This window comes from Aethalodelphis obliquidens, unplaced genomic scaffold (genome assembly GCF_003676395.1).
Source record: "Aethalodelphis obliquidens isolate GAN/ISIS:26980383/991018 unplaced genomic scaffold, ASM367639v1 scaffold22, whole genome shotgun sequence".
Classification (NCBI taxonomy): Eukaryota; Metazoa; Chordata; class Mammalia; order Artiodactyla; family Delphinidae; genus Aethalodelphis; species Aethalodelphis obliquidens.
The window spans coordinates 7,058,690-7,081,008 of NW_020837966.1; the positions used below are offsets into that span (position 1 = coordinate 7,058,690).

Consider the following 22,319-nt stretch of genomic DNA (forward strand, 5'->3'; position numbering starts at 1 on the left):
TGGGAATGAATAATTGTTCCAAGGTTTTAAGAGTAAAACATCTATGAGGTCTCTTCCTTGTCCAGATTACTGGAGATAAGTTTGCTTTTGGTAACTTTTCTCAGATTTATAAATTATTAACAATTAAGTGATTATTTATATGAGTAAATTAGGAAAAGTAGCCTGCTGAGATTTTTTGCAATTTAATTTGTTTGATGGTATTCAATTTTGAGTGTTTTATATACTCGGGTAGTTGAAAATGATGTGAAAAATGTAGGTTGGTTATATTTGGGTAGTTTGAGACAATTATGTCTTTTATGAAACTTTAAATCATTTTTACTTTGGAAGAGTTGATTTTTTAAACATTTATGTTAGTTGTATTCCTAAGGCTGTATTTTTTTCCTTTTCATTTTTTTAATTGAAGTATAGTTGATGTACAATATAATATTGGTTTCAGGTGTACAACATAGTGATTCGACATTTATATACATTACGAATTGATCACTGTAAGTCTGGTAACCATCTGTCACCATACAAAGTTATCACACTATTATTGACTATACTCCCTATGCTGTACATTACATCCCGTGGCTTGCTTATTTTATAACTGAAAGTTTGTACCTTTTAATCCCTTTCACCTATATCCCATCCCCACCTCTGCCAACCACCACTGTATCTATGAGTCTGTTTCTGTTCTGTTTTGTTTGCTCATTTGTTTTGTTTTTTAGATTCCACATGTAGGTGAAATCATATGGTATTTGTCTTTCTGTGTTTGATTTATTTCACTTAGCCAGTACCGTCTTATGTCCATTCATGTTGTTGCAAATGGCACAATCTCATTCTTTTTTATGGCTGAGTAATATTCCTTTGTTTATGTACACCACAGTTTCTTTAGCCATTCATGTGTTGTTGGACACTTAGGTTGCTTCCAGATCTTGGCTGTTGTAAATAGTGCTGCAGTGAACGTAAGGGTACATGTATCTTTTCAAATTAGTGTTTTTGTTTTCTTTGGGTAAATACCCAGAAGTGGAATTGCTGGATTGTATCATAGTTCTATTTGTAATTTTTTGAGGAACCTCCATACTGTTTTCCATAGAGGTGGCACCAACTTACATTCCCTGCAGCAGTGCACAAGTGTTTCCTTTTCTCCATATCTTTGCCAGTACTTGTTATTTATTACCTTTTTAATGACAGCCATTCTGATTGGTGTGTGGTGATCTACATTTTATTTAGATTATACCAAGTATAGGCACTTTTAGAAGAGGATTGTTTGTGTGCATGTGTGCGTGTGTGTGTATGTGTTCTTTTAAGCCCTGGGATAAATAAATGTGTGCTATAAGGACACAAGTGATAACTAATGAGTCTATTGGCTTTTGCTAGCTCTAAAGCAAATCCTGGCATTTAACAAAATAGAAGCTGCAAGTGGATAGTGCTGCTGTTTTTTTATTGTGGGAAATTTCAAACATATTCGGAAGTAGAATAATGTAAACACCCACGTACCCATTGAATAGCTTCAACAATGATTCACTCCCCCTTTTTCTTCCCATGGATTATTTTGAAATAAATCACAGATATTTCATCTGCTTCAGTCTGTGTCTCTGGAAGATAATGATCCTTTTTAAAAAATACATACATATGTAGTTGTAGATTTTAATGATGCACATGCCATAGTACCATTACCACGTGGTGGTGCCTCCTGAATGCTGTTGATTATTTCATAGCCTGGATCTCCAGCCTTGTAATAGTGGTCTTATATATTTCTCATAGGCAGGGTTCCCCTGTTTGTAGAAAAAAGTGCATTGTTAAGACAGACTATTTCTGCCAGGATTAATGACTTCTACTTTCAAATTAAGTTTTTAGTTTCAAAAAAGTAACATTACATACGATTCTTAATATTTTAATTTATTTTTAAAATTCATTTTGTGTGAACATATGGGGAAACATTTTTTCCAAAGGGCATCCTTCCTTTTCTCATGCAGATTTTAAATTGTGGATGCAGGTGGCCAATTAAAAAAACACAGCTATCATTTGCTTTTGGGATTTAATACAAATGAAAGGCTTGACTCTTTGAGGCTCTTTGAAATTGAACGTGTTAACCACAAAGCAAGGAGCCAGAAGGTGAAATCAGGTAAGCAATATTCTGCGTCAGAATTGGGTATCCCCATTATTCTCTAATGTCATGTCTTGATTTCTTTTCTTCACAGCTCTACCCCCATCTTTTATAGTATTTACTTGTTTACTTTTTTGCCTGTCTCAGTTAAAACTGCAAGCTCTTTGACGACAGGGTCTATGACTCTTTTGTTCTCCTGTGTCCTCAGTACCTAGAATAGTTTCTGGCATACCTCATATGCTCAGTAACTATTTGTTGAATGATTGAATGAATGCATGGATCAGTAGTTGCATCTGGCAACTACTTGAATAAATTTCTGCAATAGAATAATTGGGGAGAAATGGGATTCTTATTTTGAAATTATCCCCAGTGGTTCTTTCACTGCTTGCATCTATAGGGAATCACTTAGATAGGAGTGCACGTGGGGAACAGGAACAGTCTTTTGCAGTTCATTTCGGAGAAACTGTCTTGAAATAGCATCCAAATCAGGAAAAAAGCCAAAAGGCAGAACACCATAGCGAGAGTAAACCATGGAAGTGCATCATCCTGTCTGGGGATAAAGCTCAGCACCTAACCTGCCCCAGACAGGAGAGACTCTTATAATTCTAAGACATTCAACACAGCATAGCACTTTTCTTTTGGTAGAAATGTCAGTGAAATAAATTCCTGTGTGTACTTTTGTGTCTACAAGGCATGTTTCAAAGTAGCTTTTGTTTTAATTTATTTGAAATACCTGTAGTGTTCCTTTTTCTGCCAGTGCAAATGAGGAAAAATGTCTCTAACTGCAGTTTCAAAAATTACCTACAGCAGATTAGAAACTACACTTTAAAAGGGCTATTTTGGTGGTGCCTAGAGGAGCCAGAAATGTAAGATTAGGGAGCCATATATTAGTTGTCAACAAAGTGTCGTTTTAACTAACTGGAAGCATTCTTCAAGGTCACTTACAATCTCACATTCTTAAAATCGCTGTGCATGAAAGAGTCACGTTGCTGTACCTGTCACCTTTGGTGCAAGGTAATGTAAGCTAGGATGGCAAAAGTTTGCAGTGTTGGGTATGCAGCAGGGTCCTTGTTCCGCTGCGTAGGTCACAGAACCATGTTCATTTACTCCGTAAATGCAGAGTATCTACTCTGTGATAGACCCTGGAGCTGGGAAGATGAAAACTCCATCCTTGTTCACAGTCACGTGGCAGGAGATAGGGAAGAGTGAATGGGATGGCGTGCATCACCATCTTACCAAGTCTGCTGATGCTGTGGGTCAGTCATGCCCCTCATCTAGACAAGCCTGCCCTCATATAGTGTCCAGATTAAATTCTTTCAAGATGAAGAGTAGAAACAAGTAAAAGACAAGGAAGCCCCTGTGTTCTTCGGTGAATACGAGGAATCAGGAGAACTGGCACGTTTCCTTGTGTTGCTAGTAAAGCAGGTTTGAGCTAGATATGTCAGTGTTTCCTGACAGGTGTTAAGGCAGGGTAGGTTTTTCTCTCAAGTACCAAAGGGCACGTGTGTTTCTTTAGACCACAGGGGCTAATCTGGAGTGGCAGGATTGCTGTAGTTCTATGCCAGGATTTAAATGTTAGAAAGTAGAGAGATCTAATCATTAGAAAAAGTAACACACTAGAAGTAGCTTAACTGTACTAAGCAGTAAATGTATTGTACCATCTTTAGTTAAGTTCTTTATCTTTCCTTGTTGAGTTAAAAGGATGCCTTCCTGGAGACCGGGATTGGCCTTCTAGCTGACAACCATCTTGGGGGTAACGTTGTGTTGCAACTTTAGATAACCATGTTAAATTAAGCTATGAGGTATGACAGGATGCAGAATGTTAAGAGCAAGTCTAACACCATGCTAAGTGTGAATGAAAGCCTGAGAGGTGCCAATTTGATGAGGTGTTAAGACACCTTTTCTGAAATTTGAAGAGGAAAGAGGTAAAAAACTAGACTTCATCATCTGAATTACATATCTGCATTATAGAACTTAAAATAACCTGTTGTATAGCTATAGAGTGTCTTTGTTTTGATCATCTGTATCAAATCTGCTAGTAAATGTTGGTTCCCCAAATTGTAAATACAGGGTTTATTTCTCTACTCCAGTTAATGTAGGCGTTGATATTCATAATGTTTCCCAATGAGGCTCATAGCAGAGAGTCTGGGATGCTGGCTGTAGACTGTTAGGATTTTATGAGTCCTCCCCCTTCTTCTGTTAATGAGTTCTCGTGTTCTCTCCTGGGACAGCTGGGGATCTTTTTGCCATAACCCTTGTAATTGTCATTTATTTGGCTTTCCTGGGATACTGATGGCAGTGCAGCAGGCTTCTTTGTCCCTGGGATTTTCTTCCTTGTAGAGAAGAGGGAGGAGGCATCTCTAGCAGGCAGTGAGGGCTGAGAGAGAGACCCCCACCCCCAAGCTTCCTATCACCCCTGAATACCTACTGTATCAACACGAAACTAAGAGTTAAAAGGCTGAAATTAAGATGGTTAAATCAGTGCAGTGATTTACCTTTTTATTTCTGTTACTTAAAAGCCACTTTGCCACTATGTGTGTATGCCCTTGTGTATGTCAAGCCGTGATTTAGAGCTTGGGCCTTTCTCCAAATTCCCTTTACCAAATTCTGAGCAATGCATTTTGCTTATTACAGTTCAGACTCAGAGTTCCTACCAGGCCACGTCCCTGCTCCAGGTTTCTTTTATGTATTCTCAAAATATTTTAAATAGACATGCTATGCCAAGCAATTTCTAACCTAATGGGAATCAATTAAAATGGGAAAACATGGAGTTATATTCACTGCTTGCTCTCGGCTCTCTTGCATAATTTATAATGTGTTCTATTCAACTACCTGAGTATTGGTTGGTGACCTCTGAGCCCACTGGAACAGACGTTCATAGACATTTCCGTCATAACAACCAAGTGCTGAATTTAAACACTGATCGGTGAAGTCAAAAGCATCAGTTAACAAGACAGCATCCTTTCTGAGAGAAAAAAACAAAAGAGTCGTATTTTAGATTGCTTTTGCGAATCTGATTAATCTGGGATGGTGAATAACAACACCTAATTAGAAGTTGCATCATTATCCACTTTTCGAACAACTCGGCTTTTTTTTTCTTTAAGTTTTAATTTTTGATCAGTTATATAAGCACAGCATAAAGAGTCAAATAGTTCTTCAAGGCTTGTTATTGAAAATCAGCATATCCCTGCCTCTCCCCTCCATTTCTTCCCCCTACCCCTAGAGGCAATCAGTTTTAGTCTTTTAGCTGATATTTGGGGAACTTACCCGAATGACTCTAAACGTCTTGTTTGTATCGCTACCTCATATTCATTGGTGCTAGATATCATCTGTTGACTATTACAGAAGATACGGATTTCTTTTAGCACCACTCTCCTCAGCAGTACCGATCATCCCCCAACCTCTGCTTCCTCCCCACGGCCTTCCTGCCTCCCAATATAATTACAGTGTTGGCCAGACTGATGTTCAGTGCTTCCCTTGTTATGACTGTATGTATCCTGTACGTTAGTATGACTTTATGTATTCTGTTCACAGCGGAGCCACGTTCCCACCACATCTCTCCTGTTCTAGGGGTCGCTCTCCAGCACTTCTGTCATAGTTCTTAGTGATTTCACTGTCTGTGGGGAAGTTCCTCTAAAACTTGATTTCTCAGTTCCTTGAATCTTCTCCCCATTGACCGTGTTCTACAGCCTCGCTCTGTCACTGTCTGCCAAGGTCACGCACCAGGCCTTGTCATCCACACCTGCATCTCACCATAGTCTCAGCCATGTTCTTGTCACTGTCTCCTCTCTTTCTAGCTTACTCCCTCTACTATTGTGACTTCTATGATTCTTATTTTCCCTTTCAAGCGACAAAATTATTTTAACCTATGGAATGAAATATTAAAATAATTGTTCACATGCTTCCCTTCCTCTTTTAGCAGAGGATATAAAATAAAATATGTGATTGTTTGTTTATACTCTTCCTTAACGCTCGTTTCACAGAGTATTTGCGGTGACTGAGATACTGTACTTATTTCATCCTTTCTGGATGGCCTTTAATCATTATTATGAAATGATTTTCCTACAGGGCTGTTCATGATTCTTTGACCCTCCTGGCACCTACTGCCTATTTAAAGTCCCTCATCTACATGGTCTCGCTTCCCTCATCTGTCTGAAATTCCATGGTCTATTTATTATATTCACTCCCTCCAAACAATATTCAACAATTTTTCTTGCTTTGTCATACTTGTTTAGCAAAACCCCGTTCCTCGTCATTTCCAGTTTTCCACCGACTTTGCCCCATACCTTTGTAACTATATGGCTGGAAAAACCAATACTGACTGTTGTAATAAGGACCCAAGTGGGCCCTTATTGCTACCCGGCAGTCATATCACATTCTAATTCATTTACTCCTTCATTCTCTTAGATGATTATCTCCCACCTTCTCTTTGATCTTCAGATCTACACTGCTCACCTCCCCATCTCTCTCAACCTAGATGACTTTGAGTCCTATTCCACTGGTAAAATAGAAGTGGTAAGAAGAGTTCCACAAGTTCCCACCCATGCATTTAAACATATGAGGTTTTCTCTCATAGTACAGGTAAACTGTCCAGGTCCCCAGCTCTGACCAGTCCCTCCTCGTCCACTAGATGCCTTCCCCTCCTGCCTAGTAGAGAGAGCAATGTTCCAGAAGTCCTCCTGCCTTTCCCCTATAACGTCAAAATTCCCCTCTCTCCCGAAACATTTCCATCAGTTTCCAAACAAGCTGTCATTTCTCCCACCTAAAAACAATCATTTGGGGCTTCCCTGGTGGCACAGTGGTTGAGGGTCCGCCTGCCGATGCAGGGGACACGGGTTCGTGCCCCGGTCCGGGAAGATCCCACATGCCGGAGCGGCTGGGTCCGTGAGCCATGGCCGCTGAGCCTGCGCGTCCGGAGCCTGTGCTCTGCAGCAGGAGAGGCCATAACGGTGAGAGGCCCGCGTACCGCAAAAAAATGAAAATAAAAACAATCATTTGACTCTATTTCCCTCTCCATCATCTGACCCATATCTTAGCTCCACTTTGTGACAAAACTTGAAAGAGTTCTGCTTGTTGATGCTTGCTCTTTCCAGTTCTTCTCCGCCTCTTCTCAACTAGATCCGTTCAGGTCTTCACTCCCACCATTCCACTGAAGCAGCTCTTGTCGAGGTCACCTCATCATCATCTTTGGAGGGTCCCAAGACTCCGTACCTGGGCCTCTTCTCTTCATACACTCACCCCTTGTGATACCATCCTTCTCATGGCTTTAAATACCAACGATATGCCAGTGACTTCGAAATTTTTCTCTCCAGTCTCTCCTGCTTACTAACATCTTACTTGATTTCTAGCAGGCTCTTCAAACTTGATGTATTCAAAACCAAACTCCTGACCTTCTAGACCTTCTATCCATCCTGCCCAAACCTGGCTTTCCTGTAGTCTTCCCCGTTTATAGTAAATGGGGACTCTGTCCTGGCCCAAAACCTGAACTCCTCTCTGTCTCTTATATTCCATATCTAATCTGTCAGCAAATCTTATTCTACCTTCAAAATATATCCAGACTTCTACCACTTCCCACCACCTCCAGTGCTATCACCCTGGTCCAATCCAGCAGCATCTCTCCCCTGGATTATTGCAGCAGCCTCCTGACTGGACTCCCTGCTTTTCACTCTTGTCCCCCTCCCGAGTCAATTCTTAATATGGCAGCTGGAGTGATCCTTTAGAAACACACCTCAGATCTCCTCAGATTGTGTCTGTCCTACGCTCAGAACCTTCCTTGTTCTCACACAAAGTGAAAGTCAAAGTCTTACGTCTTTGCAGTGACCTACACCCACTCCATTGTCGTTCCCAGTCCACCCCTAGTTCTCTGACCTCTGTTCTCATTCTCCACCTCAGTCATGCCACTCCAGCTGCTGCGGCCTCTCCTCTGTTTGCTGGATGGACATGCCAGGCACTCTCTGGCTTCCAGCATTTGTACTTCTCCTTTGCCTGGAATGCACTTTTCCCAGCCAACCACATGGCTTCTCTCGCCTCCCCACCTTCAGATCTTTCCTCAGACATCACTTTCCCCGAGAGGCCTTCTCTAACCTATTTGAAACTACAGTCCTCCACCCCCACCCCCAGCATTCCTCATCCCCCTTCCCTGCTCTCTTTTTCTTCGTAGCGTTTATTACCACTTTGCACGCTATATGTTTGACTTATTTTGTGTATGTGTGTTTGTTTCCTCTTCTCCAGTCTGTCGCCTTTTCAATCTGAAACTCATATCCTTCATTTGAGGAGTATTTTCTTGAATTATTTTGTTAATGATTTGCTCCCTTCTGCTTTCTTTTTCTTCTCTTTCTAGACCTGTTCTTTAGATGATGGACAGTTAGGATCAGTCCTCTTACTATTTTTGTCTTCTCTCCTATTTTTGTCTTCTTGCCTTTTTGCTTTCTTTCTGCGAGATTTCTGCAGCTTTGTCTTCCAGTCCTTTAATTGAGCTTTTCATTTTCACTATCATTAATTTCATAGAGCCCTTTTTTTTTTTTGGTTCTCTGAATATTACTTTTTAAGAAATGACATTCTTGTTTTGTGGTTGCCATAGCTCCTCTTAACTCTTTGAGGATATTACTGATCTTTCAAAAAAGTTCTCTGTGAAGATTCTTTTGTGAGCCTCGAGTTGCCTTGTTCTTGCTTGGTCTCTGTCTTTTATGTCAAGGGCTTTCCTCAGGTGTCTGGTGATCCCTGAGTGTCTGATCATAGCTAAGAGTGGGGCATTAACTAGCTGATTAGAAGTCTGGGTGTGCTTGTCAGTGTGGGGTTCCCTGTGGGGTGAACTGGGTATACCATTGGGGGACCTCGGTGTCAGTGTCTTTACTTCTCTCTCCTTTGGGCTGGTCAGATTCTCTAGAGGAGGATCATGTTATCATTTTCCTGCAGGACACGAGCCTGGCTGCCAATTTGCTGGGAACCGGTGGGAAAAGAGGGCTGGGGGAGAGGGCTGTCAGCATTGGCCTATAAACGTTTATTCAAGCCCCTGTTTTCTGTAGGGTAGCCTGATGTTCTTCATCCTCAACTGTGCCTGATGTCCCCTAGTCTGTAGACCCTCTGTTTACCCTCCTGCCAGGGTGCGGTCAGGGAAAGCCTTAAAACTACTCGGACAGGAGAAGGGGAACTGGGGATTCAACTCCTCCTGAAATAGACTTCCAACCCATCCTGTCACGTTTACCTTCACCCCCATTGCCAGAGGCACCTGGTGCTGTAGTTCTTGAGGTTCTTTGGTGGCACTTGTTTGCTTCTTGGCTTTTCCTACTGCTGGTTTATGATTCAGTTTATTCAGGTCTGCTAAGTCCATCTTCTCTCCAAATTTCATGTTTCCTCTCCAGTTCTCTTTCTTTGTGTGTTAATGCCTTTTAAAATTTAAATTTTTATGGGTTTATTAATTTTTAAATTAATTTACTGACGTTTTAGTAGGGTTTCAGGAGGGAACAAAAATAAATGCATATGTTCAATCTGCCATCTTTGCCTGGAAGTCTCCCACCTGAGATTTTATGACCATTTAAACAACTAAAAACTGTTTTGGTCAGTTAATTACCATAACACAGAGAGCTGGTTCTCAGTGTCACTTAGAATAGTGTGCCATCCTTCATTTGTCATCTCAGAAATCTGAGGGCGATACTGAATAATCGAGGCATGGAACACAGAACTGTTAAAAGCATGGAGTCTGTTACATACCTAATTACCCTGTGGTAGTCGGAAGGTTACTTAGGAACCATAATGTGAGTAAATCAGTTTGTGGGTTTGTTGCATGCATAAGTTGTCTATTTGTGTCAGTGCTGTCTTTCTTGTCTTGAATTGTAAGCCTCTGGGGCCATGGGAAGCACTTAGCGTGCTGTTGGAGATTTAAAAAATCATGCTTATAGGTATTAAGGTGATCGTTTGTGTTTCATTATCACTGGCAGTCAGGGCTAGAACATTATTGTCTTCATGTGCTTTTAAATGCCAAGCGTTTCAGAAAGTTAGATACACTTGGGCTTGAACTGTGCAGTACTCAATCATGCTATTAATGGTTCCCACCACTGGATTCTCTATATTAGGGAAAGTTTAATACCCGGGGCATAATTATATCAAAGGTAGTTTTTGATAATTTTTGAAGATTTAATTGAACAGACATTTACTGACCACCAACTATTTGTTAGGTGCTTATTTGGAGTCATATGTAACATGTTGCATATTGTTAGAAAGAAAAAGAACCTGGTCTAGTTTTTATAAACCTCCTTCATGAATATCTTATTATATAAAAAAAATTCAAATCTTTATTTATTGGCTGGGCCGCGTGGGATGCGGGATCTCAGTTCCCTGACCAGGGATCGAACCCATGCCCCCTGCAGTGGAAGCGCAGAGTCTTATCCACTGGACCACCAGTGAATTCCCCTTTCTTTTTGTTCTTAGTCTTGTTGATAATGTGAACTATTGGAGGTTCTAGGGGAAAAGTCATATACACATGTGTCATGCCACATCCAGCCCCCAACATACACAACAGGCATCCTATTTTTTCAGAAAAGGTTGTGTTATCAAGTTAGCTCATTTTCCATCTTATGGACAATGGTTACTAATTAGTATTAATTTCTGTTTCTTCCAGTACCCTGGTCATGTTGGGGCTTTGGTTTTTATATGTTTTTAAAGTGATCATTTAGATTATATATAAAGTGACAGGATGAAAGTATTGCATTAGTATGTCATGACCCTAAACTGCACCGCCTTATGCTGCATATAAAAACTATATTATTGTGTTACAAATCAGTATGTGAATTACTAGATTTTAAAAATGTCGTCTTGAAGCTGAGGGAGTATTAAAGTGAGCTTAGTCAACTAAGCATATTCAACAAAGATAAGGATATATTTGAAATAAACAATAGCCCAACCTTCACTTTAACATACCGTTTAAGAGCACATGCTCTGGAGGCAGACAGGTCCTCGATTGTACCCAGACCCTCCTCTGGCTCACTGTGTGACCTTGGGCCCTAAGCCTGAATTTCCTCCCCTGTAAAATGGGGAGCGTAATAGTATCCACTTCAGAACCCTGTCAGGGTTAAATGAGATGATGTATATAAGAGCTTTTGGCATAGTGCCTGCCACACATAAGTGTTCCTTAAGTATTAGCTAAGACCAAGGCTCATTAATATTATTAATTAATACATATTATTAATATGTAGTATGCTTTTATTCATATTCTGTAGATTCTGTCATTTCTGGACAATGTTGAAGAGTTCGATTGAGGTAGCTAGATAATTTATTCTTAAGCATTTTTAGTTGTGATTTCCCCCCCATTTTTTCCTTTCATTAATTCATAATGCTTTACGTTGGTGTAATGATGCTAGGATGTAAACCTGTCCAGGGCTGGTGCTGCTTTTGCCAGACCCCCTTTTAACAAGGTTTTAGAGTTGAAGGTTTTGGAGTTTGAAGTGAACAAAGGGCTTAGGGCGAAGGGCAGCCACTCACCGGATGAGGAGGAGAAGGTCCAGGTAGGCTTTTCTCGCCACATCTATTTGGACGCCGGATAGGAAGCCATCATGGAGAAAGTCGCCCGTGTTAGTCATGATGCCGTGTAAAGCATAGAGATCACAGAGGCGTTTGAGCACCTGCTGAATTGCTGGTTGATTTTCCAGTTTCTCCAGAGCTTCTGTAAAAATCTTCACAGTGACATAGTAGAGGTGTGCCTACAAAGACACAGAGATGCGTTAGCCTCTGATTTCTGCCTCGACAAGTCATCCTGGAAGTTCGGCAAAACTGCTGGAATAAGATTGCTGTGGCCATGTGTTTCCCAGCAGGCTGACAAGCAGCTGCCTTTCTACTAGCTCACCGCGTCTAACTGAGCCTTTTTGACAGGGGTATGTGCACGCGTGTGTGTGCACGCGTGTGTGTGTGCGCGTGCTGGGGGCTGGTGGGCTCTGGAACTTGGCCCTTAGTTTCCTCATTTTCCTTGGGCCACTCAAGTAGGTTTGAAAGCAGAGAGAGAGAATACAGCAGTATTGGAGGCTGACCTGGGGACAGTGGAGGACAGCACTGCTTTTCTCAAGAAAACAGCTACTTATTGTCTGCCGTGTTCAAGGCAGTGGTTGTGTGTGTGTGTGTGTGTATGTATGTGTGTGCCTTGAAGTGAGAGAATAGAGGTTCAAGATGTACACGAAATTTATCCTAGCTAGACTGTAAACTCCTTGAGATAAGCTATTTAGCCCATATACAACAGTCCGGCTTCGTCGGTGGTTAAAATAATACTTTGATGCTGGTTGGTAAGTGACCACTGCCTTCATCTGGCGAGAACCCCCTCTGCCAGGCTTCTTCCCAGGGATGCCCCCTCCTCCACACAGCCCAGCAACTAAAGGTTTAACGCAGCCCGACCCAGCAGGAGGCTTTAAGGACCCTGCCTCCCTTAGGTCTGAAGTCCTTTCTGATTGGTGGCTGTTCCTGCCTTACTGGTTATTAAACCCTTCTCCCTAAGACAAATGCACATTATTTTTATCTGGTAGGATATACGAGTTCTATGGGAGGAGAGAGAAAAGGAGAGCATATATATTAGGTCTTCTCAAATTTTTATGTGTGTACAGATTACCTGGGGATTTTGTCAAAATGCAGATTTTGGAATAGCTCCCCAGTAATGCCCATCCTGCTGGTAGTGACTTGAACTAGCAAGGCTTAGAGTGTCTCGAGGGATCAAAGGAATTTACCCGAGGGACAAGGAATGAGGGTAAAGTCATTCTTAGGCAGGGGAGAACTGCACGGGCACAGGGCTATACTTTCAGGAGGCTGCAGCAATTTAAGGGTAAGGTGAGGTGATGACAGGGAACTGTGAAAGTTAGGGTGGACGGGCAATAGGGACCCAGGTCGATGAAGGGCTGTGAATGACATGGTTGGGATTTTATTCTGTGGGGGTCAGGGGGCCACCAGAGTCTTCAACAGGCCAGTGACCTGATGAGGTTTCTCACTTGGAGTGGATCTGCCTTTCCCAGGGAGGCCTCACGTGGGTGCTAACAATACCACTTTGCCACCTGGACCTGGGGTGCTCACAGCCATGCTGGGTTTGCAGCATTTGAATATGGAAAAGGAGAAGATGTGCTCTGCTGCCTCTGCTGGGTCAGACAGCCCTTGGTGTTCAAACTGGACCCAGTTTGGCAAAGCTGGAGAGCCTCACTTTTTTCACGTAGGCCCTGTTCCCCTTTTCTAATCCGAGAGCCACATCCTTAAATTCTCAGGGACCTGGGTTTAAGAGTAGAGTGATGAAGAGCTGCCCAGGGGCCTCTGCCTCACAAAGCAGGAGGAGGACCAGAGAGAGGAAAGTGGCCTCTTCCTTTGGGCAAAGGCTGAGCCAAACCTCGGCACCATGCTCTGAACACAATGAACTTTATTTATTGTGTGTGTGTGTGTCTGTTTCAGTCTTGCTTCCTGCCTAATTTAGGGGTGGGGTGGGATGTGTAGCATTTATAGCCTAGGTGGCTCTTCAAGTTGTACAGGTATTAACTCATTGAATCTTCACGATAATCCTACAAGTTAGGTACTATCAGTAGCTCCATTTTGCAGATGAGGCATCTGAGGCATTGAGGGATTAAGTTCCTTGCCTGCCCAAGCACTGGCTGGTGAGTGGTGGCAGTGAGGTCCAAACCAGGGTAGTCTGCCTCTCGGTTAAGTTTGTACCGTTAACCGCTGTGCTGTGTTGCCAAAGCCACCAGAGACTGAGGCGAGATTATAATGGGCTGGGACCAGAACTTAGGCCAGGGTCCGATCCTCCTTCTCCACCCCTCTGCCACTGTTCCCCCCCCACCCCGCCGCTGTGTTGCCATCACTCTACCTACACATTTGTGGTTTCCAGATGAGACCCAGTTGGGTACTTGAGGTTTCTGTAGAGTAGATGGCCTCCCAGAGCCCAAAGACCAGAAAGCGCAGATTTCCCTGCACATTATGACTTTAGAGACTTGGCTTGGGCACCGTCTTCCCAGGAAGCCGCTCATCCTTAAAACTGAGGCTATGCTTACTTTCCCTCGCAGGGTCATTTAATATGAGGTAACCCTGGCAAGCAGTGTCTGGTGCATGGCCGGCCATGGGTTTGGAAAGCAGGCGAATCATGGGCAGGTGTGGCTCCTTTTTAGGTGTCTGGTGAGAGCACAGCATTTGCTTACCCTCTTCTGTGTTGACCCGGACATTTGACACAGCAGGGGGTGCCTCTGTGACGGCCGGAGCGGAATGGAGGGTGGCAGAGTCAATACCGGCGCCAGCCGATGTGATGGAGGTGGCAGGTCACCAGGTGGCGCTCATGCCCAGCCTGCCTGACCAGCCCTGCCCCGCCCGACCCATGAGGGAGGCTGCAAAACGCTTCTGGGCTCCCCTGTTCTAGCCTGCTATTTTTGGGGCCTGCTGCCTGAGGATTGAAGGGAACGCCTTGGTTTTCCAGCTGTAGGTAGGGCCAGAGTCCCAGCTGCCTTAGCTAGAGCTCAGCAGTCATTCCTACCTCCTTCCCACCGCATTGCTCCCTGAAGCCCGTCCCTTTCTCCTACACCCTTAATATCTCTGCATCTACCCACTTCTCTCCGTGCCCTCTGGCAGATTCATGGTCTGGATCACCCTCAGCCCTTGCCCAGACTGCTGCTGCCTGCTCCGTACTGGCCTCTAGCCTCCAGTCCATTCCACCCCCTGAAGCCTGTATGATCCTTCTAGAATGAAACTGATCGCTTCGCTCCTCTGATACAGACCCTGCAGAGGCTTCCCACTGCAATGAGAAACAGAAGTCAGACTTCTCACAGTGGTGCAGAAGGTGCCAGGCCTTGCCTATCTTTCCTCCTCCCCTATCCTCCTTCCTGTCCTGGTTTGTCTTCTTCCTTTAGGTTCTCCTTGGAAGGATGTACATCTCCTCCCAAGCACCATGCCTTTTCTTGCCTCCTCCTTCTACACCTCCTCATCCCTTTGCTGGGACACCTTCCTGTCCAAAGCCACAGCCTCCACCCCTTGCCTGGTTAATTTCAGCCCATCCTTGCAGTCCTGGCCTATACGCCGCTTCTGAGAAGGCTTTCTGACTCCTCAAGCTGGGTAGACTTGCACCTGCTCTGGGATCTTGTGGCAGCCTGTATTTCCCCGTGACAGTGCTTTCCTGATCGCAGCCGTCTGTGGACACTGTTGAGCCCCCAGTACCCAGCCTGATGGCTGATGTTGAGTGGGTGCTCAAATATTTGCTGACTGACTGTGAATTATGCGCAAACACAAAACGTAGTGGAAATGGAATCAGACATCTAAGGATTGCCTGTGGGGCTGAGGAGAGACTTGACCTGCTTTTCTATCTGGGAGGAAATATTTGAACAACCTGAGGCAAATCCAATAACACTGCCTCATTACACTTTTTCCCTAAGAGCTGCCAGTAAGATTGCTTTGGAGTTAAGTCCTTTAATTAAAATACCCTGGACTAAAGCCTTGAAAGTCAAATGAAGGCAGCCACTGAGCAGGGCTGGGGAATAATGGCAGAGTTCTGATTTTCTCAGCAGGACAACCTGCTGGGGAAACAAAGCAGGTCTGTTTCAGCTTTAGCTGCTGGGCAGCTCACCTTGGCGGCCTGGAGATGTATGACAGTGGTCTGGTTCCATGCCTCGTGCCTGTCAGCCCCAGATTGCATGAGAGTCTGTAAGTGATGCACTGAGTCCTTTATGAGCCTAAAGGCCAAAGAAAAAAGGTTCTGTTTTTGAACAAGTGGGGAAGAGATGGGTGGCATTTGGTCCCAGGCTGCCTGGGGTCCCACAGAAGTAGAAATAATACCAATTTATTGACCATTTGTTTGTGTTACAAACCTAAATACTTGGTATACGTTATCTCTTTAACCCTTTTAAGAGTAGGCATTCCCAATTTGCAGTGGGGAACACTGAGTGCTAGAGAGGCTAATTAACTGGTCCAGCGTCACGTAGCTAGTAAGGAGTGGAGCTGTTCTTAACCTCCCGGCTGTAAAGCCTCAGGGCCCGGGCACCATCCCTTCTTTCTAATGCAGACTCCATCCTGATACCAGTGTTTTCAGGCCATTCAACTGGCTGACTTCCTATGGCTGAGCAAGGAGAGTGGTTTTCCTCTAAAGGCTGGTGAAGCCTGTCAGTCACCCAGTCTGCTCTAAGTTCTACCAAAGGGACCTTAAAAGAAAAGAAAAGAGGAGAAAAGAAAACCAATCCTTGTTCTCCAAACCACGAAATTGGTAATTTGCCATTTAGTTAACCTTTATTCTTTTATTTTCTATTCCCTGCCCATCCACTCATGACCCTTGGAATTTGTATGCAAAACAAACTGTTTATTAAGCAATACTTATTTTGCTTTGTCATGGGATAGATAAGCACATGTCACATTGAGTTCTAAGCAAAAAGCAATATATAGCCGTCCCTTGGTATCTCCGGGGGGATTGGTTCCAGGACCACCACAGATACCAAAATCGAGATACTCAAGTCCCGGTATAAAAGTGTAGTATGGTCACCCTCCTTATTCACAGGTTCTGCATCTGGGGATATGGAAGACCAACTTTGATGGCATTTTAATTACCCTGAGCAGCCTTATTTTGCCTGCCCCACTGCTCCAACTGAAATGTTAGTTCTGTGAGACCTGGGTTTTTTTTTTTTTTCCCTACATTGGGTCTTCGTTGCTGCGTGCAGGCTTTCTCTAGTTGCAGCGAGCGGGGGCTACTCTTCGTTGCGGTGTGTGGGCTTCTCATTGCGGGGGCTTCTCTTGTGGAGCACAGGCTCTAGGCTCACGGGCTTCAGTAATTGCAACATGCAGGCTCAGTAGTTATGGCTTGTGGGGTGTAGAGCGCAGGCTCAGTAGTTGTGGCGCACGGGCTTAGTTGCTCCGTGGCATGTGGGATCTTTCGGACCAGGGCTCGAACCCATATCCCCTGCATTGGCAGGCGGATTCTTAACCACTGTGCTACCAGGGAAGCCCGAGGCCTGGGCTTTTTGTCGGACTGGTTTACTGATAGATCCCTAGTGACTGGAACAGTGCCTGGCAGATTATAGGTACTAAATATTTGTGGAAAAACATAAATGAATGTCCCAAGTTGCTTGTGATCTTGAAATGACTATTAACCATCCCTGAGACCACAGGTTAGGATATAAGACCTCATATTATATAATGAAACTGTTTTGTCCAGGTTTTTTTGGTGTTTTAGTTGGGGAGGGGCTCAGAAGGTTTCCTTTCTAGGTAGCTAAATCTCTCCACCTTTTCCATGATGGTGTCTTTATTCCCAGCCCCCTGGCATGTTTGGACATTCCTGACATACAGTAAGTGTCCAACGATATTTGCTGGATGACAGAATGGAGGAGTCCTTGGTCTTGTCTGTGTTACCTGGAGCCTACTAGACCCTGGAAATAAACATATACTATCCCTTGTTATAGTCACATTTTTGAAAATTATTTTTAGATTGTGGGATATTTCGAATATGTGAGCACAGTTGTCCCTCTGTATCCACAGTTTCCACATCTTCAAATTCAACCAAGAATCAAATATTTGGGGAAAAAACATTCTAGAAAGTTCCAAAAAGCAAAAATAGAATTTGCTGCATGCTGGCAACTATTTACATATCATTTACATTGTATTTACACCTATTTACATAATATTTACATTTTATTGGGTATTATAAGTAACCTAGAGATGATTTAAAGTAAATGGGAGGATGTGCATATGCAAATACCTACACATAATATTGCAAATCTGCAAATATCCCATTTTATAGAAGGGACTTGTGCATCCTGGGAGTTTGGTATCCGCAGGGGTCCTGGAACCAATCCCCTGCAGATACAGATGGATGACTGTATTGCTTTATTTATTAGTATTTATGTACCAATACATATGTAGTGTTTACATATGGGTACATTCTTTGTAATGCAAACCACAGTAAGAACCTAAGATTTTAAAAATTCCTTGCACTGGCTAGAGGGGTGATGTCTTCCTACTATCTTGACCAGGATGGGGAAGTGATAGTGGTCCATGGCTGACAGGTGAATTCTCCTTTCTGCCCCTGGTGGCAGGAGCTGAGAGGACTGAGGAGGTTGGGGAAGGGGGTGGTTTTTGGAAGAGTATCCTAGAATGTCCACCCAGCCAGTCCCAAAGGCCTTAGTGGGAAGGAGCCTGCCCCCAGGTGGGATGGTTGATTTCGTAGCTTGGCTTACCTGGCTGCCACGTGTGCCCAGGCCGTGGTGTAAAGCTCTGGGTGGAGGAAGTCGGCTACATTTTGGGCTGGGCACTTGGCCAGGTCAGGTGCAGTCAGGTATGCAACAGACTGAGGGAGAGACCTCTGTGATGTGGACTCCTGAGCCTGCAGGTAGCTCTTCACCAGAAACCTAGGGGGCAGGGGTACCAGCAGGTGAGAGGGTGGGGAGCCCTGAGGGACAGCCCAGCACCCCTCTCCCAGCGTCATGCACTCTTATGCTCCCCGTGGGAGAACCAGGGCCACCCACTTTCTTTCCCAGGTCCCTACTGATAGCTACTCTTCACTCAAAAGCCGAAATGCATCCCGAGGCTGTAGCTTCTTTCACAGTGAAATGGAGCTGGAGCTGTAGACTGCAGACATTCTCAGACCATGAACATAAATTCTTTTGATACCTGAACAAACAGAATCTTTTCTCTTGGTTAAGATCTTATGATTCGGGGATTTATGATGAATTGTACAGTGATGGCGGAAATTAAATTTTCTTAGCTCATAAAAGGATAGATGCAAGATTGCAAGCATGTATAGGAGAACTACAGGTGACTCTTAGCTTCTTCCTTGTGCTAATCCAATGGTTAGCGGCTCTGGGTCAGACAACCCTGGATTCCTCTGCAGCTCCACACAGACCTGTGTGACTTCACTTCCCTCAGCCTCAGTGCCTCCATCTCTAGATGAGGATGGGGTCACCTGAGAGGGGGTTTGGGAAAACTGAATGAGATAATATTTGCAGAGCACTTGGCACAGTGCGGGGCATAGAGTATCTAATACATGATTTTGTATTCCTTTTGTAATTTGAAAAGAAAAAACAAATGTATGTTTAAAATTTTTTAAAAGAAATGTTACATAGCCAATTTGCCAGCAGGTCCTTTCTCCCTGCCTGGAGAAGTATTTGGCCTGTCTACTCACCTGAGATAGACGCACGTGAAAGACCTGGTCAACCACGAGACCCACAGACATAAGAGAGAGAGAAAGAAACCGCCTGTTGCGGGGAGGGGGAATCAGCCATTCCTCTCTGCCTTTCAGGTTGGAGCCTCCTGGTGCAGACCCTGTGCTGAACCTGGGGATGCTACAGTGAACAAGGCCGGCAGACTCCCTGCCCTCAAGGCCCGTCACACAAAAAGAGACGCAGTGGGGGGGGCATCTGAAGGAAGTGTCATTTTAGCTGAGACCTGAAGATGAGGAGGAGCCTGGCGGTGGAGGGGATTAGGGGGAGGGAAGTGAGTGTGCAGGCCCCGAAGAAGAAACGTGTGGCTGGCAAAGTGAGCAGAGGAGAAGGTTGTGAGAGGATGGAGGGGAGGCAGGGGCCATGTCTTAAGGTCCTTGCAGGCCACAGTGTGGACTGTGGCATTTTCCTGTGAGCTGTGGGAAGCCATTGAAGAATTTCAAGCAAGGGAAAGATGTGATCTTCTTTAGGCTTCATAAAAATCCCCCTGGCTGCCTGTGGAGGAAGGACGGAAGTGGGGCAGGGTGGAAGCAGCCGACCAGTGAGGAGATTGATGTTGTCCCGGTGGAGGGCGTGGCAGCCTGGCTGGGAGCTGCATGAGTCTGGGGAGAAGTGGATGGATTGGAGACATAATGTGGAAGTTGGACAGTCTGCAGACGGTGGTCCCCAAAGTCTGCTCCCTCTGTGGGCATCAGATGGTGCTTCAACCCAGGCAGAAGCTTGGTGGGGTCCCTGAGGGTTGGACAGAGACGTGGGCCTTACCTGGCTGTCTGCAGGTAGAGCACCGTGTTCTCACCCTCGTAGGTGCAGGAGGCTGTCACTCTGGTGACCAGGGAGGGCAGGCCGCTCAGCTTCGAGTAGCCATGTCCACCACAGGCCCTGCGGCACAGCTCAGCCCCCTGGACGCAGAAGTCCGACACCAAGGCCTTCATACCTGCACTCAGTGCGTGAAGCTGCAAAAACAGGAAGGGGGTCAGGTGGCCTAAGGGGCCCTTCAGTTACAGCCATGCTTACCACTCATGGAGCACCCACTCTATGCTGAGAACAGCTCTGTGAGATAAGAACTGTTTCCTCAGCTCACAACTTTATGAATGAGAAGACTGAGACTCGGGTTACGTGACTCACCCAAGGTCATAAAAAGAGGCAGTGTTGCTGTAGGGGCAATAAGAACGAAGGAAAACTGTCTAGACCAGTGTCTCCAGGATCTTGGGAAGAGAGTGCTTCTAGGATTGGTCTCACCATTATCCAGGAGCTGTGGATTTTGCTGGCAGGCAGAGGTTTTGGAGGGCTTGTCTGTGAGGATGCAGGTCCACCATCAGCCCGCTGCTCTGGGTTGTAGGAGGGGCTGCCAGGCAGCCAACCTGGTTTGAGTTTTTGGTTCTTGAAAGCCCTTACCCATCTTTCACACTTTCAAGTCCTTGGGAGGAAGGGTCATGTCCCTTAACCTCTCTGTGCTTCACTTTCCTCATCTGTAAAATGGGTATACAAATGGTGCCTGCGGTATAGTTGGAAGGATTACTGAAGCAATGCTTACAAAGCACAGAGCCTGGACAGACCAAATCTGTATGTAAGGCCACCGTCCTTTATCTGAGAATCTTGGGTCCAGATGCGTTTTGTAATCAGATATGTTTTGAATTTTAGAAAGGTAAAGCAGCGCATTTAAGGTAGATTATATATAATACCCCTAGAGGAGTCCAGGGAGACCCTAGTGATCCAATGTATTAATATTTTCGGCTGCAAAATGTATTCACACTCAGTGGGATAAATCAGGTTAATTCAGGTCAAACTGTGCCACCAAATGAGTTCTAAATGACTTTTGGTTTTCAGAGCTTTCCAGGTTTCAGAGACACACCAGGGGGGACTTCCCTGGTGGCACAGTGGTTAAGAATCTGCCTGCCAGTGCAGGGGACACGGGTTCGATCCCTGGTCTGGGAAGATCCCACATGCTGCAGAGCAGCTAAACCTGTGTGCCACAACTACTGAGCCTGTGCTCTAGAGCCCGCGAGCCACAACTACTGAGCCTGTGTACCACAACTACTGAAACCCGTGCCTAGAGCCCCTGCTCCGCAACAAGAGAAGAGAGATTGGTTCAAGATGGTGAAGTAGGAGGACATGAGCTCACTTCTTCTTGCGGGAGCACTGGAATCACAACTAATTGCTGAACAGTCATCGACAGAAAGACACTGGAACTCACCAAAAAAGTTCAAGATACCCCACATCCAAAGACAAAGGAGAAGCTGCAATGAGACAATAGAAGGGGCGCAATCACAATAAAATCAAATCCCATAACCGCTGGGTGGGTGAGTCACAAGCTGGAGAATACTTATACCACAGAAGTCCACCCACTGGAGTGAAGGTTCTGAGCCCCACGTCAGGCTTCCCAACCTGGGGGTCTGGCAAAGGACCTGGGAGGAGGAATTCCCAGAGAATCAGACTTTGAAGGCTAGTGGGATTTGATTGCAGGACTTCAACAGGACTGGGGGAAACAGAGCCTCCACTCTTGGAGGGCACACACAAAGTAGTGTGCACATCAGGACCCAGGGGAAGGAGCAATGACCCCATAGGAGACTGAACCAGACCTACCTACTAGTGTTGGAGGGTCTCCTGCAGAGGCGGGGGTTGGCTTGGCTCACTGCGGGGACAAGGACACTGGAAGCAGAAGATCTGGGAAGTACTCCTTGGCATGAGCCCTCCCGGAGTCTGCCATTAGCCCCACCAAAGAGCCTGTAGCCTCCAGTGCTGGATCATCTCAGGCCAAACACCCAACAGGGAGTGAACTCAGCCCCACCCATCAGCAGACAAGCAGATTAAAGTTTTACTGAGCTCTGCCCACCAGAGCAACACCCAGCTCTACCACCACCAGTCCGTCCCATCAAGAAGCTTGCATAAGCCTCTTAGATAGCCTCATCCACCAGAGGGCAGACAGCAGAAGCAAGAAGAACTACAGTCCTGCAGCCTGTGGAAAGAAAACCACATTCACAGAAAGATAGAGGACTATGTACCAGATGAAGGAACAAGATAAAACCCCAGAAAAACAACTAAATGAAGTGGAGACAGGCAGCCTTCCAGAAAAAGAATTCAGAATAATGATAGTG

At 44.9% G+C, this 22,319-nt stretch overlaps 1 protein-coding gene across 9 annotated transcripts in view; it reads right to left on the reverse strand.

Annotated features, from left to right (window-relative positions):
• Positions 1 to 1,402: 1,402 nt before the first annotated feature.
• Positions 1,403 to 22,319, reverse strand: part of ACOX2 (acyl-CoA oxidase 2) — a 35,723-nt gene continuing 14,806 nt past the window's right edge. For 5 of the 9 annotated variants that reach the window (XM_027121241.1, XM_027121242.1, XM_027121244.1 and 2 more), the window contains 7 exons: positions 19,987 to 20,177; positions 18,244 to 18,414; positions 15,651 to 15,756; positions 11,567 to 11,784; positions 4,922 to 5,054; positions 2,443 to 2,552; positions 1,403 to 1,757 (listed from right to left, as the gene is read on the reverse strand). In XM_027121241.1, coding sequence (XP_026977042.1) covers positions 2,481 to 2,552; positions 4,922 to 5,054; positions 11,567 to 11,784; positions 15,651 to 15,756; positions 18,244 to 18,414; positions 19,987 to 20,177 — 891 coding nt within the window. In that variant the 3' untranslated portion in view covers positions 1,403 to 1,757; positions 2,443 to 2,480. Of the gene's footprint in view, positions 1,758 to 2,442; positions 2,557 to 4,921; positions 5,055 to 11,012; positions 11,148 to 11,566; positions 11,785 to 15,650; positions 15,757 to 18,243; positions 18,415 to 19,986; positions 20,178 to 22,319 lie in introns of those variants that run through there. The other 4 variants (XR_003435855.1, XM_027121243.1, XM_027121246.1 and 1 more) reach the window with 4 other exon arrangements.